This window comes from Vespa mandarinia, chromosome 8 (assembly GCF_050613455.1).
Source record: "Vespa mandarinia isolate Hongniang chromosome 8, ASM5061345v1, whole genome shotgun sequence".
Classification (NCBI taxonomy): domain Eukaryota; kingdom Metazoa; phylum Arthropoda; class Insecta; order Hymenoptera; family Vespidae; genus Vespa; species Vespa mandarinia.
In genome coordinates, this window is record NC_140817.1 from 7,240,001 (window position 1) to 7,257,500 (window position 17,500).

At 26.7% G+C, this 17,500-nt stretch overlaps 1 protein-coding gene, 1 long non-coding RNA gene and 1 other non-coding gene across 3 annotated transcripts; 1 reads left to right on the forward strand and 2 right to left on the reverse strand.

Moving 5' to 3' along the window:
- Window positions 1-1,349: 1,349 nt before the first annotated feature.
- Window positions 1,350-1,431, forward strand: TRNAS-CGA (transfer RNA serine (anticodon CGA)). The gene has a single exon. It is a non-coding gene; the product is annotated as a tRNA-Ser (tRNA).
- A 2,524-nt stretch (window positions 1,432-3,955) lies between these two features.
- Window positions 3,956-8,851, reverse strand: LOC118451117 (uncharacterized). Its single transcript, XR_004841031.2, has 3 exons — window positions 8,739-8,851; window positions 6,485-6,651; window positions 3,956-6,372 (listed from the first exon to the last, which is right to left on the reverse strand). It is a non-coding gene; the product is annotated as an uncharacterized LOC118451117 (long non-coding RNA).
- A 4,363-nt stretch (window positions 8,852-13,214) lies between these two features.
- LOC118451116 (MD-2-related lipid-recognition protein) lies at window positions 13,215-16,358 on the reverse strand. The gene is made up of 5 exons (XM_035887314.2): window positions 16,323-16,358; window positions 16,007-16,163; window positions 14,276-14,401; window positions 13,911-14,080; window positions 13,215-13,406 (listed from the first exon to the last, which is right to left on the reverse strand). Exons 1-5 carry the CDS (start codon window positions 16,341-16,343, stop codon window positions 13,323-13,325), a joined length of 558 nt encoding a protein of 185 aa, XP_035743207.2. The 5' UTR covers window positions 16,344-16,358; the 3' UTR covers window positions 13,215-13,322.
- Between the last annotated feature and the right edge of the window lie 1,142 nt (window positions 16,359-17,500).

Genomic DNA, 17,500 nt, shown 5'->3' on the forward strand with positions numbered 1-17,500 from the left:
AAAAGAAACAAAAATTCCTTTTCTCTGTCCATTGTATTGTACTTTAATTTTAATTTTTTTACTATTACTCTCTTCCCATCGTAATTTTTCTACGTTTATAATTGGACGCAATAATTGTTTGTATTTGTCTCTTTCCTACCTTTCCTCCTTATTTCTTTCTTCCTTTCTTTTTCTTTTTTTTTTTTTTTCTTTCCGTTTCTTTACTTTTTTTCGTGTAATAATAATACGGTAATGGAGAAGTCACGACAGTTGTTAAATTTCTGCAAGCTATTATGAAATTTACACGCGGTTTGAGTCATCAGTCCAATGAGAAATGCATGACGTCGTTGATTAATATCGTAGATCCGTGCGTGGTTTTATAAGAGCGAATTTCGTCTTTGAAAACGAACGAATCATTGAAATAAATTCGAATGTTGCCTTTCTCGACGATCTTTGTATTCGTTCGCAATCGATTTTTCGACAGTTTTGCAATACTTTCTCCTATAAGCGATGGTAAATTGACATTTTGCTGTTTTGAAATTGTTTCTTTCTTTTTACATGTCTTAAAAAAAGAAAGAAACAAAACACTACAAAACAAGAAAAAGGAGAAAAAAGATAGAAAAAAGATAGAAAAAAAAAATAGAAAAAAAAATAAATCCACTTGAAAGATAGTTCTTGTTGCAATATGTTTTACTTTTATTTTTTTTCTGTGATAATAAATACTACATATGTCTCATCTTGAGATCATTCTTGGTATCTATCATCTTAGGACATATATATATATATCTATTTCAATGTCAAATTTTATATATAAATAGATAATCAGGCGGCTTTTACAAACAATTTTTATTAATTATAAATAACATCGTAATATTACGAAAAAATTGAATTATGTATAATTATGAGAGTTAAGTTGACAAGTATGAGTACGTATTTATTGTAAAGTATTAAAAAAATTATATAATCTTGTCTTTTATTTCGTCGTCTTCTTTATCGGTAAAGAACAATGTGTTATTTGTTAAAGTTAACGCGCTTTATTTTCAGATGGCGCTGTCTATAACATTCATCGATTCTACATTTTGTTTTGAACAATTTTGATAACACGCATTTAATTTTGTATAAGATCAAAGAAATGTATTCAACATATGAAAAAATTTAACGAGTTTTGATAAATAAATGCAATTTAAATCGATAATAAACAATATGTACAAGAGTTTCGCGTTTACAAAGGCTCTCGTTCAATCTTAAAGCTTATACGAGTTAAATATATATATAACAACACTTATATCACTTAATATATTCGTTGTTATAATGATTTTTGCAAATTTAAAACAACTTTTCAACAGTTTTATTGTACACTATTAATATGAGCTGCGGTGTCCGAGTGGTTAAGGAGTTGGACTCGAAATCCAATGGGCTTTGCCCGCACAGGTTCGAATCCTGTCCGCAGCGTATAATTTTTTTTTTCTTTTCAAAATTTTCTTTGCGACATATTTATATTGCGATATACAAAAAATGTGAGCATATATTTTTAATATACGCTTCGCACAACATATAGAATTCGTTATTTTATTTTTCGATAAAGATAATAAACATGAAAATAATTTTCATAACTGCTATAGATTTAATCCTTTGCAATCGGTGTCCCCGTAGCGGGAACATTTCTAAATCGTCGTAGAAATTGGTGTCCCCGTAGCGGGGACATTTTTAAATCGTCGTAGAAGTCGATGTCACCGTAGCGAGGACATTTTAAGATTAAAAATTTTATATTCTTACGTATTATAAGTAGTATTAAATACAATAAATCTGTATATTGACATCCTGTACGGAAAAGTAATTGCGAAACGATAAATTTGCTCCGACCTATTGGTATTTCCAAAAGCGAAATCTGCCGATCGCAAAGAGTTAATTGACGAGTACAAAAATGATTGATATTCAAAGTAAATAAATTATCACACAATGGAAACGAAAAATATTTTGTTGCTTAGGAAAATCGTATAATATTATCAAAAAAAAACTTTAAGAAAATTAATTAATTTATTTAATCCAAAAGTATTATTTCATTTAATTTGATTGTTTATGATTTTATCTTGATTGATGTTCATCTTGATTGTTATATGAAATATTTTAAAATGCATGAATTAAATCGTCTTTTTATCTGTTTTGGTGTCATGAATAATTGAGGAAACACACGCAAATACACACAAAAGCAATATTAAATGTTACTTTTAATAATATAAGTAAGGTATTTATTAACATAAATACAAAGGATAACAAAGGAAATTTATAACTTCAATTAACGCAAAAAGATTACATTTTATTATTTCGGATATCTAATTAAGACTAATTCTTATTGCTTGCATGCTCTTACTCTCTTCTTTTATTGTCTTTTTTTTTTTTTTTTCATTTTTCATGATGATGTCTACGTACGTCTTACATACATACATATATAACAAGAAAATCGATAAAAGTAATTAAATCGTGGTTACATTATATGCTTATACTATGGCTTTTCGAAGGCTTATAGAAGATTTAATGCACTGGTAAAATAGAATTCATTAACTCGTTGAATCATGATAACGTCGAACGAATAATTTTCGAGGAATAAGAGATAACATTGAAAGAATATTATATATTGATGAACTCGTGAAATGTACGTAACAGATTGAGAAAAATAACTCGCTTGTACGCAATTAAAAACGCATTATGTTAAACAATTAACATTTTCAATTTCTTAAATGATTTTAATATTATCGTTTATCAGTATAGAAACATTTCAAAAAAATTTTCTATCACTTAACGAATGTTAACATTCTAGTACAGGACTTTTTAAACTTTTATATGCCGTGACTTATTTTTCAAAAACACTAATGAATAACAAAATGATAACCATTATTTGTCGATTAGGCGATTATCTATGTAATAAATGCAAGTTAAGTATATTAGAAATATTACATTATTATTAGATTTAGTGTTTCGATATAACAATTGTATTTTTGAATGTATCAAAATAAAAAAATCTTAAATATTTATTCGTTTTGTTTCATTTTGCGAACATAATTTATCTTTTAGTCGTCAACTGATATTTAGATTTTTATCAAAGAAACAAAAATAAGAAGATATTGATTTTCTATTATTTCATGGATATAAATTTATTACGTAGAGGTTTAGACAAACGAAAAATAATATCTCCCATCAATAAGTCTTTAACGTCGAAGATTTTAATCGAAAGTTATATATTATCATATTATATTATCATATGTATGCTATCATTTATATAATATAAACAATTGTAAATTTTCGATCAAACCAAGGAAAAGAAAACACAGAAACTTTGATCTGACTTTTGGGAAAATCATGGCATATAGATAATTAATCATTTTCTTATTAGAAATAAATTTGAATATGAAGAATATGAAGAATTAATTCTAAGAAAATATTTATCGTTCTATTAAATTATCGTAAGCTTTTTACTTTTTTCATGTCATATATACAATCTCATTTGTCATAAGTCACCTGATCGAATATAAAAGGAACTATTGAAAATGATGCGTGATTTTTTAAAAAAGATAAGTTTGTCGTTTAAACGTGTAAATTATTTTGATCTTAATTTTGTAAAATTTTATAGATTTTTATATCATCATATTCTTATTTTATATAATTGCAAAACAGAAAACATTTACTTACACGAATAAACTATTCGGAAATATTAAGAAACAATTGATGTGTTCGACGAGAATAATATTTCTTTTGAAAGGCCCGAGGATAATGATAAATATATATTAATTGTTGAATAATAATGAATAATATTGATACAAATATTTGATCTTTTTTTTTTTACGGATTCGATACACAAGAAAATTACTATGAATAGATCTATTTATATATAATAGCATCTTCGAATGATAATCAAATATTTGACAAAAGAAATTATGAATAAGTTAATATTTTCATATTTGATTTAGACTGTAGTATACTGATTTATTTCGAATAACGATCTAAGTGATTTAACATCTAAAATGAGAAAATAATATGTAGAAAAAAATCTTCGTAGACTTATGATAGTACGACAATAGCATTGTATTTTGTTTTGTGTATATTTGCAGAACACAAAAATGTACAGTTAATCTTTTCAATCCAAAAGATTGATCGAAAGGGATATATTTTGTTTTATTAATGATCCAATAATTTATAGGAAGTTACGTAAGACAAGATAAATATGTTTATACATCAACGAGATGATAAATTAATGATCTCGACTGTAAAAAAATTTTTATACTTGGAAAGATATATCCATGAATCACATCGTTTATAATTTAAGCGTTCCTTCTATTTCGTTATATTATCATGTAATATGCATTTACATTTCGAATGATTTTTCGTTTCATCATTTAAATCAAATAATTAATTATATATTAACTTTTCCCCAAAATCATTTAGTCCCAGCCGATTCGATTTATAATGTGAATATTTTCAGAAATCCAGAATATTGGCCAAATTCTGATGTTTTCGATTCCGATAGATTTTAATCGAAAATTGTAGAAGGACATAATCCTTGCACATAAATCCCATTTAGTTCTATATTACATGCAAAAATAAGAGAAAGATCGATATCGTTGATTTTATTTCTTTTTATTGATCCATGAAAATCCGCAATGTTTGACCTTAAACTAATGGCACTTGATATCCTATACAATTTTCAATGAAAATTGAAAAGATATTGTGAAAAAAATGTCTATTTTATGGATATGTATAAACTTGACATTAAATGATCTAGATAGAGACAAAATAATATTCATTTTTATTTTGTCGTTATTAAATTCATCCACAGTTTACTGCATATTGAAGTAAAAGTTATGCAATATGCAAACTAACATTAATTCAAGTCAAACATTTCAGATCTTCGACCTATTATTTATCTGCGACCTTATATTTTTTTCTTATTTCTGTATGTAATATTCTTCGAAATGATTTATTAATCTTGTTCTAAAGGAGATGTATGAGTAAAAAATATTTTCTTTTTCACATCTGTTACATGTTTTTCGATGAGAATTTATCGGAAAGAAAAACATCGGAATTTGGCCAGTATTATGGATTTCTTCATATGCCGTAGATATTTATATTATATATAAAATAGAATGGGATTAAATAATTTTTAAAATATTGATATATGATTAAATATTTGTTTTAAATGATCAAACGAAAATTCATTCGATATGTTAATACATATCATATGATCAGCTGGAAATATTGAAAAATTTGATGAAATGTAAGAGAAATGTTTGGATATAAACAAAATGATTCTTTGATAGATATTTGGAGGTATGAAAATATTTTTAGAACCGAGATCGTTGAATTATTATCTTTTTGTCGTATAACTATGTTCACTTCGTTTCTTATATTTTTCTATATATTAATAGATCGTTAATTATTCATTATAGGTATGAAATACATCTCTTGATCAATCGTTTTGGATTGAAAATGTCATCTGAATTTCTTTGCATTTTCTTAGGAAATTTAAAACAAAGTACAATACGATTTCTCGTAATGTCGTTACTCTATGAAGATTTCTTTTTTTAACAAAATTATTTTCTCTTTTTTTTTTTTTCTTAGATATTATTCGAAACAAATTAATATATTACAACTTACGTCAATCATGATTGCATTTCAATTTCTTCTCGAATTTATTTCTCGTTGATTTGATTACCATTAAGAGATCCAATTATAAATAGATCCAGCATAGAAAGTTTTTTCTTGAATATCCAATCTGTGACGGAAATATTTGATTTCAATTACTACCGAGATTTTTATTCATTATTAATAAACAATCAAAATACACTTATTATTCCCCCTTGGGGAATGGTGGATTATATATTGTACAAATTTTATTCAAAACTAATGAATGAAAGTATCCGACATTAAAATGATATGAGCTATTATTACTCACTCGTCTAAATCATTGTACAATATGTTCATATCCATGAAATGATAGCAAACGAGTATCTTTCTATTTTTTGAAATATCCAAAAGAAACTTTCAAAATAGGTTTTTCTTTTTATTTGCTTCATATTCCTTATGAGTAACTATGGTCACATATATGTGATATATTTATCGATAATACGTACATATCTATTTTTTCTTTTTTATTGGATGACATTGACGATTTTCATTGAAAAATAGATAATGAGAGAGAGAGAGAGAGAGAGAGAGAGAGAGAGAGAGAGAGAGGGAGGGAGGATGAAGAAAATAATTTACTTTGCTCCTGTCTTATCATCACTTCTTTCTTCATTTATCGTATGAAATATAGTTAGTACGATATATCTTATAGATAGAAAAATATACTTTGTTGATCGCTCTTCATTCGTTTTCCAAACTTTTTCAAAAGTAGATGTTCTAAAATAGAAATAAAATATTTTTTTTTAAATAGAAATTGGTATAAGATTGGTATAAAAATGGTATAAGAGAAAAATTGAAACCATTGAATTTTTATAAGAATTTTACTTACAATTTTCAATTAGAAAACGATGCGTATTTCATTCTATGGGATATTATTTTGAATCTTCGAATTTAATTGAAGTTATTTCGTGCTTTCTCGATATTTTGTTGAAAGTGCGCACAATCCAAATAAAAATGGAATGAAATTCAATTGGTCCATGTGGAATATTATTATTTCTGAAAGAAATACGAAATTAATTCAATCAACATTTCTATATGTAAAATCGTATGCGATGATAATAAAGAAAAAAAAAACGTCTACTGTATTTTTGCAAGTATGTATTTACATGAACAAATATAAATAACATTTAATCAATAAAATTATTTTAATGGTGAAAAATGTGTACAATGAAGTTAGATAATAGATGAATAAAATTAAAAAGATCACATTCAAAAGAATTATAGGAAATAAAGAATATATTGTCACAATAAATGTAAAATACATATACCTATGTCTAGAGAACTTTAGCATTAGTATTTAGAAAGGAAACTTTATGTACCAATTAAATTATTTAATACATTTTTATCAATGGATAATATATATATATACATATATATATATATATATATATATATATATATATATATATTAAGTGGACCGGAAAGTAATGTCGTTTCTGCACATTTGATTGTTAAAAATTGTTAAAAATTTATTCGTTTGAATTTAATTTAAGAAAGCGACATTACTTTCCGATCCACCATATATATATATATATATATATATATATATATATATATATATATATATATATATATATATATATATATATATATATATATATATATATATATTAGGTTAGTGCGTATGAAATATTGGATTTTCTTTAAATGTGAACGTTTGTCTCCCTGTTTTTGTTATGCGTTTATTTTTCACATTACCTGGTTTATAGTCGTATTGTCCATTGCCAGGGTCACATCTTAGCAAAGAAGAATTTCTCAAAAGTGTTTCCTTTTGTTATTTGCTTTGAATTTTGTACCGACATGAATTCAACCGATATTCGTGTAATTTTCTTATATGAGTATAAACTTGGTAATAATGCTGCAAAAGCTGCACGCAATGTAAACCAGGAGTTTGGGGAGAATACTGTGAACGATCGAAATGTGCAGCGTTGGTTTGAAAAATTTCGGTCTGATGACTTTTCCCTGCAAAATGAACCACGTGGAAGACCCAAAACGTCTGTGAAAAAAGATGCTCTGAAAGCATTGGTGGAAACGAATCCAACTGTTTCTTTAAGGGAACTTGCTGCCAGAATGGAAGTTGATCATACAACAATATTGCGACATCTTTTTGAATTTGGTATGGTGAAAAAAATGGATAAGTGGATACCACACAAACTAACCGAGCGAAATAAGCTGGATCGCTTGAACGTATGCTCATCATTGCTAACTCGATTTAATCGAGATCCTTTTTTCGATCGGGTCATTACTTGTGATGAAAAATGGGTTCTTTACGACAATAGGAAAAGGTGTGCTCGGTGGCTTGATAGGGATGAGGCTTGTACTCATACTCCACGGCCATCACTTCATCCACGGAAAATTTTAATCACAGTTAGGTGGAATGTGACTGGAGTAATACATTACTCATTCCTTCGAACAAGAATGACAATTACAGCCGAAAAGTATTGCCAGTACATTGAAGAAATGCATTAAAAATTGAAAATTATACGCCCATCACTTGTTAATCGGCATGGCCCAATACTTCTCCACGACAACGCTCGGCCGCATACATCGTACAAAACAATTGCAAAATTAAATGAATTAAAATATGAAATTTTGCAGCACCCACCTTATTCACCGTATCTTTCGCCAATCGACTTTCATTTATTTAAATATCTAGAACTGTTTTTACGGGCTAAACAGTAGGAAAATGAGGACAGTCCGAAAAATGCCATATCAGAGTTGATTCTAAAGATCAGAATTACTTCAAGACAGGCATCTATGCATTAAAATCTCATTGGAAAAAGTGTATTGAAGTAAATGGAGCATATTTTGATTAAATAAACAGCTTTTGGAAAAAAATATGCAGTTTAATATATTCACTTAAGAATCCGACATTTCATTCGCAACCAATCTAATATATATATATATATATATATATATATATACGTGCACTAAAATGAACGATGTTTTAATATGCGTAAATTAAATATTTTTCTTAAATATTATGAACAATAGGAAAAACACTAAAATAATATTAAGTCCCTAATGGTAATAATGTATAATAAAAGAAAAAATGAAAATAAAAGTAATTATATGATATTTACATTGTTCACTCTCGTTGCGATTTTCATGCAATAGATTTATCAAGGCACTAGTTGAACAGATCTCTTCAAAAAGACTGAATCGACGTTAAAACGTTGATTGAACAATATTCGAGGAATAAAAGATATTTGAAGGAATATTAGTTTTATATAAAGCACTCGAAGTGTTTGTAATAAATTTGAAGAAATTAATCATGAATCAATAACAATTTTTTATATTATTTTAAATATTTTTATCATTATACATATAAATTTTATACATATACATATACATTTTGATTATCTTATAAAAAGATATATTTTTATAAATACATTAATCTTCAGATAACATCTTATAGAATAGATAAACATAATGTGCATTAAGATAAATGGTAATAATTTTTGTTTTCTTATTATAAATAGCTTTATCAATACAATATTCAAAGATCATTTCGTGTCATTTTTATTGACGGAAAATAGAAATGAAAAATATAAATCGAAGAAACTGCTTAAGAAGTTGATAAATATTCATGACAAAAATCTAATTAATTATAATTAATCATAATAAATAATATATTTTGATAAGATAAAAAATATCGTGCATAGTTAAGTTAGTGTTACATTTTAATCGATTTGTTTCTAAGCTTCGTTATACGATTTTCTAAATTTCATAAAGTTTATTAATCTTTTTTGAAATGAGGAATTTAATTTGTTATTTCATGATTTAATGAAAAATTTTAACTCGATGAAAAATATAAAAATAAATTCTAAAATTTTAATTATAGTTATAAAAGGATTTAATTTAGTAAATATATTAATTAATTTTTATAGTGTAAATAAATTTTTCGTTATATTAATTTTAGATGAGTAGAAGTTCTATGTATTTAATATTTAATGGATGCTATTTATCGCACCGAATTATGACATCAGTCAACTTTATAATCTCGTTAGCTATGTGTAAGAATTATAACATTTGTAGAGTTCAATTTTTTTATTGGTACTTTTATGATAACTAAATCGAGCAACGCGATTGGTCGAGAATTTATTTTTACTATCATAGTGTTTGCGCGAGCGAATGCGTGTGTGACTTCAGCGATAAGTATTATAATTTATTATTATAATAAATAGTTCGCACGCCAATTGAAATAGTCCAATAAATTAACTTAATATATATACTAGCGCTCCGATAGAGTAACTAAAAAGCGTTATATTCTTGGTAGGTAACTGCATAATTTTTCTTACAAATTTGAGAAATTTTCTTTTTTCTTTTTTTACTTTATACAAAATTATGATAGTCAAAGTTATTTTATCAAATGTATTGTTTATTAACATATGCTTGAAAGTATGATTAAATTATATAATTTCAATTTATAGTCCAATTACCACGTAATTATCAATCTTTTTTATGTGATTGTATTTAAACATTTAAAAAAAATTTTTTTTATATTACTAATAGAAAAACAGAATAAATGATGTAAATTTTTACTTCTTTTTTTTTTTTTTTTTTTTTTTTTTTTTTTTTTTTTTTTTAATAAAAATCTTTGGAGAATACCGTCGATATTGCAGTGTGTTATCGCGTCATGAATTACTTATGAGAGTACATAGATGGCGTAACGTCCTAGAGGAAGTGAATTACCTTATCGACATGCATAATTGTAAAATTAATTATATTTATTTACATTATTTACATACAATTAATGGATATTAATTCTCTTTCCTTTTTTTTTCTTTTTCAATGTTTTTATTTTCTAAATAATGTCATGGCTATATAACGGAGTTTTTAGGTTCAATAGGAAGAAGTAAAATGAAAAACTGTTAAAGATAATTAACGTGTTATATTCTTGTAATATTGATAAACGTTGAAACGTATAAGTAAATCGTAAATGTATCATTAAAATATTTATATGTATATATAATATATTTTCAGAATATTCGTATAAAGTTGAAAAAGTTTGATTACGTCAGAGCTTCCGAAGGTTAAAATATTTCTCTTAACATGTTGAATGTCGCGTGGGCAATACCGGGTGGCCCACGTTGGACTTTTTATTCAGGGCAATATTATCATGAAATTCTTTATATCATCGGATGATGCATAATAGACATGTATAATATTATTGTCATACCATGCAGAATATCGATGGATAATGCTGCGTGGTAATATATTTTAGAATTATAAGAGGGCGTACTTTTATTATCATCAAATTATCGATTGTGCTATTTAATTGTTATTTCTTATTGCTATATACGTCGACAAACGTATAAGTTTCTTTCCATTAATAACAAAGTTTAAAACAAATAAAAAATTATATCGATAAATCATCTAATTTCAAAATATAAAATAAACGCTTATATATATTTCTACTTTAATAATTAATATGATATTACAAGATGAAGAATATTTAATTTTGATATTAGCAATAAAAGGTTTCTTTTGAAGAAGGACATATTTCAAGCGATTAATTTTAATATACATAATTGTTTCACGTAAACGAAAAGTAAGAAATCGTACTGTAAAGCTAATAATGTTTAATGACGATTTTTCAGATACGAAATATTATTTTTGTTTACCTTATTTCAATACGAAACATCATTTTATTATGCCATTTTACTTATATATTAGTGATATAATATAGAAATATTAGATATTATAATTTACAAAAAAATAAATTGATTTAATCTAATGAAAGTATAAACAAATATATATGTATATGTCCTTTCATAGATGTAGGAGGAAATATTTCATAATTTATTAAAAGCTTACAAGAAGATTTACTACGAGATATTACCATTATTGAGCGTTGAGTTAGTTATAAAATTTGCATGTAAAAATTTTGTACTTCTTTTTTTTCTTTTCATTCGTGACCTTTTCCAATTATAAAAGTAAATATAGTTTTTTTTTTTTTTTTTTTTTTTTTAAGTAAAGATTTATAAATTTTTTTTGGTGTATTTCTATAGTAATGAACATTTGCAATTGTAATCTTATGTATTCAAATAGTTTATTTTCCATATTACAATTAAAAAAACTATCAATCATTTTCATTCGTTAAAATACACAATTATTTGATTCGTAAATATTGTATTTTTACGAAATTTTTCTTTTATAAAAGAAAAGAAAAAGAATTATATGTATTCATTTGAAAACACTATATATTGATCTTCATAGCTCGAAAAGGTCACGAAAAAAAAGAATAAAAGAGCAGAAAAATGTTTACACGAACTTCATTGGTGTAAAAGCGGTAATTGCTGTAATTGCTCTCAAAGCGGTGCAAATTTTTTTTAATAAACTTTCTTTTTCTTAATAAACTCAACTAATTATTTGCGAAATATTGTATAATATGTAAAGAAGAAAAAAAAAACAAAAAGAAAAAAGAAAGAAATAATTCATGAAAATAAAAAAATTATTGTATATAAATATAATTTAATAGATTATTATTAAAGCAAGAGATGAAAATATTTAAAATTAAATATTAAAAAATGTAATATGTTACCTTATATACATGTATATATACTATATGACCGTATTAATTAAATAAATTATATGTTTCCTGTTTATGGGGTATATTAACCCCTTTTTTCTTTTTACTAATTATTTTTTATTTTTGTTTTTCGTATTATAAATATTATAATTAAAATAAACATACAACGATGAATGCAATAACTTGGATCATAAGGATAATCCATCCGGTCTGAAATCGCATAAGTCACGTAAAAACTTAGATCAACATGACGTTAAATGTGTTAAATTTGCATAAGAGAAATAATTCTGAAAATATTATTCATTATGACGGCTACTGAAGTTGACTGAAGAACGCTATACGATCATTTAGTTTTGTTCGGAAAGACTATGAGAAATTCGATGCAGTAGCTAAAGCTGATATTAAAGGAATTAGTTAAGTGCTAAGAGTACACGAAACATTACATATCGCTTTTTAGCGTATATATTTACGTAGATACATATATATATATATATATATATATATATATATATATATATATATATGTACATATATATGTACTTGCATTGAAATATGTCGGTAGATTTACAGAGACGAAGAGTCGTTAAAAGCAATGTTAATTACTCATTTCTTTTCCATGACCTCGCTGTTTAAAAGGACATTGAATATTTATTTTACGCGAATCGACATTTATTTTACCGAGAAAAAAAAGGAAAGTAAAACGAAAGAAAGAAATATTCTTTCTATTTAACACGAGTAAATGTTATTACAATTGTTACATAATTTTTATAATTTACTTTATTAATGAACTTCAAAATGGAAGACAATTTTATTTCATATTTCAATGAAAATTCATACTTTGTTTCTTTTTTCTTTTCTTTTCCTTTCTTTCATTTTCTTTTCTTTTTTCTTTTATCATAAACATTAATATAAAGTTATTTCTTAAATTTTCTTCCTATTAATTTATTTAATTGCATCCGATAAACGTCATCTATGTTAGAAAGAAACGAAAAATGAAATATTAAGGAAAATTTAAACGAGAATGTAGTCGTAGGTTTGAATTTTATTTTAATTACCAAAACAGAAATGACAATTGTACATTACAATTGACGGTTGGGACAGTTAGTATTAAAGTCGAAATTGCCTACCGCCGTCATTTGTGTAATTTAATTTGAAACATGAAACAACATTCTTGCTCTTGCTGATTCCATAGCTTCCACTTGAGGTCGTATGTTCTCTGAAAATTGAATTGATGGAATCGTTAAAATAATTCGGCGCACGAGTCGAGGAGTATTTCTTGGCACGATTCTCTCGTCGCACGAGGTCTTATTGTATATATGTATCTACATATATATATATATATATATGCGTTATCATCTATAATGATAATAAGAGAGAAAATAGCGCCACATGCGTAATAAATTTTTAGGAAGATAAAACGACGGCTCTTTTATCTTTTCTTTTTTTTTTTTGTTTTTCATATACTGAAGAGGTGAAAGGGCATGGAGATGCGTCTCGTTAAAAGACAATGGTGCTTTAACGAAGTTAAATGCATGGACACATGCATTATATATGTTTACGTATATAAGTACATAAATAAGCATATATATATATATATATATATATAATATAATTATGCATGAATTAGGTTGTATAAAGAGATTCATAAATTATTACGATCGATTGTAAAACGATATGTAATCGATGATAGAAAAAAAATTTCGTAATAATTAGTACTCACGATTGGGAATTTTTTCGAGATAAATAATTGGACGTTGTAAGTTTGGTTTTGACCCGACACAATCGGGCAAGAAGTCATTGTACAAGCATCCCTGTTCATTCCTAGAAACGGAAGATCGGTAAGAGCACTGGCCCAATACACTGCAGTTTCTAATGTATCTCCGTTGAAGTCTGTAAGAAAATTTTATTACGATTAATTTTTATTTCATTCAAAAAATCATAAAGAAGATAAATCGATAATCGATCATTTAATATTTATTAAAGATGATATATTTGAGGTTAATTTAAACGACAGAATATTTTATGATGAAAAAAATCGTTTAAATCAGATTGAAAAGTTTTTTCTTATTAACTTAAACAACTTACTAGGCGTATAATCAAAACTTATGCTTGAATTGTATCCCCTCCTAATTCGGCACGGTTTATCTTCAGCGGCTTCTCTGCAAGGATCGACACGTACCTCGTGTATAGTGCAGTTGGAGACTGCATCGGCTGAAAAAAAGGAGAAAATTATTACAATCTTTGAAAAGCTTAAACTAATACCAATCGCTTCAGTTTAACGAAATGTATAATATTTTTGTAGTTCTACAAATAAAACACTATAAAGTGAATTTATTTCATTTTTTAAATCAACGATTTAAATCTCATCGAACGATATCTAATATTTTTAATTTATTTCATTCTTGAAAATAAATAGATAATGAATTTATAAAATCAGACGATTATAAGATCAGAAAATCTTTTAATCGATTACATTTGTAGAAATTAATAGACAAATATGATTGATAATATATTTATGAAATCAGACGTTAAATTTTATTATATAAATTCTATTTTGTTTTTATAATAAATTTATAATAACGAATAAAATTTTAGATTTAGATTAGAATTATAGATTTACAGATTCGTTCGTTGAAATGAATGTGTTAAATAATTTGTTAATAGAATTAAACGTTCGACTTTATTACAATTACGTAATTCTCGATTAACTTTTTCGGTAATAGAAAATTACAATAGTATAAAATTATAATTCGCGTTATCAACTTCGTTTTTCGAAATTACTGAATAGTTATCTCGGTGTGACGTAATTTCGTCAAAAAATTAAGTTAAATTAGACGATACCAGTATATGGGTCAATGTACGTTAACCTTTATGATATTTGATAAAAGAAAATAAGAAGAAATCAACGGGCAAATATTTCTAAATGATCTTACGTTGTTTGATATCAGTTCGATACAAATGTACTTAAAATAGATAAACATTGTTTTTCCTTGTAAGTAAATAATATCTAATCAAAATAAGCTATAATTCTTCAGTGCATTCTGAGTACTATCAAATGTACTGTCGAAGGTCGTTCGATTTGTTGATCTTTCGACTGTTTCGAATAACGTCGTTCTTATATTTTATTCAATTAATTGTTATTAGCAATTAAATACTTCTTCATCATTCAACAATTAACGATTCTATTTTCTTCTATTTCTACAAACATTTTAACGATAAGACATGACGAAATTATATATTAAGTTAAGATTGATATTTCCTTCTGTATACATATTTATTTAAAAAAAAAAAAAAAAAAAGAAAAGATGTTTCTTTGGAATTAATTAATATATTCTGATACTATTTTGAACAATTAACGTGTCTATGAAGTCGCTTGATTGCATGATTCACGTCGTGTGTCTACGGAGTAAAACTCATTAATGATCGAACCACGTAGAGTCAATTTATTTCTCACTTTTATCGTTTTTTGATTAATCTTTAAATAGTATTAAAGAAACAATTAATCGTAAGAAGGGAAAAAAAATTAATCGTATAAAATTAAATCGTTAATCATAGATTCAATAAAATATCGACTAAAGTTATATCTCAGATAATAAATTTCTTAGAATGGAGTTAACCCTGTGACATACAAAAATTATTAGAAAAAAGAAAAAAAAAAAAGAAAGAAAGAAAAAAACTATAAACGATAAAAGGAAACGATTGGGAAACATAGACCTTCGATTATTATTTTTTTTTCTCTTTCTATTTCTTTTTCTTTATTTTTCTTTTTCCCCTTTATCAAATTAAATCGAATAGTACTTGACGAAACACACTCACGGGATGGTTTGGGACACTCGCGAAAATGTACGACTTCCGCGTAGCTCTTGAACGATGACAAAGCCAGGAGCAGAGCAACAAAGACGAATTCACTGTTTCCGTTCATTCTCGGTCTACGGTACAGAGACGAGTGAAAGAAAAGCATCGTCGAGGGTCGCTACAAAAGGCGGATAACGATCGAGATAAAGAGAGAGAGAGAAAGAGAGAGAGAGAGAGAGAGAGAGAGAGAGAGAGTGAGAAAGAGAGAGAAGGGAGACGAGGCCATAGGTCAATTGAGATAGTATCTTAGCTCGTAAAGAAGCTATATCGGACTTACTATTCGCTTCTTCGTTCTCATCTTTATGACAAAGCTAAAAGTAGAACTCGTATAGGTAGTTACCAAACCGTTTTACGTTTCCTCTCAACGTCAAACTTTATCGACGTTGATTTTGAATATGTAGGGTATTCGATTACCGGGGATATTCCTCGAAATACGTTCGTTGGTAGATATTTATTCTCACGCGAATCAACGGATAACGCGTGACCCAGAAATGACGATGTCATTTGCTCGACCTCACTCTATTAAATCATCTTTCTCTCTTTTTCTCGCGTATAAGAAAACAGAATGCATGGAAACAATTTCTCTCTATCTCTCTCTCTCTCTCTTTCTCTCTCTCTGTTTTTCTCTTTGTCTTTCTTTCTCTCTTTGTCTCTCTCTCTCTCTTTCTCTCTCTTTGTCTCTCTCTCTTTGTCTCTCTCTTTCTCTCTTTTGTCATTAATCGATACGATCTAATTTTTGATTACAATGCTCTGTGAGATGAACTCGGAAATGTTATCGATATAAACGTGATTATCTCTTTTTTCTTATTTTTTCATTATTTTATTGTTATTATTATTATTATTATTATTATTATTATTATTATTATTATTTATTTATTTACTTTTTTTAACGACAAATCTCGATTTATAAATCCTTTGACGTACTTAAATACATACGTATATCTATATGCACAAATATATATGTGTATATACATATATATATATATATATATATATATATATATATATATACATGGAGCATATCGTCAGACGTTTGGCACGTTGACCCGAAGGCAGTTCACTCTATTTTCTTCGCGGCATGAGATCGGTCTGCTTTGATTCGTTGCGGACATAACAAACCTGTCGCAGTTGATGATGATCGTTAAATAAGAAGCTCTCCAACCCCCTCCGTTCCACCCTTTGACATCGTATCTTCTTATTCGTCTACTTGTCTCTATAATTCGAACCATTGGATCAAAGGAATTTGTCACGCATTATTGTACCAAACTGATTTATCGCTGTCCAGATTCGCTCAAAGGATCACCGACTACATCTAAATATCATCTAACCTACTGAAATAACATTTAGTTTCTTTTACATCGAATCCTTCGAAACAATAGCGGAGATACGCCAATGAGAGTGCTTGGCATTGTAATCAACGCTCTAATCTTCTAATCGTCTCAGCAGTTCTTACTC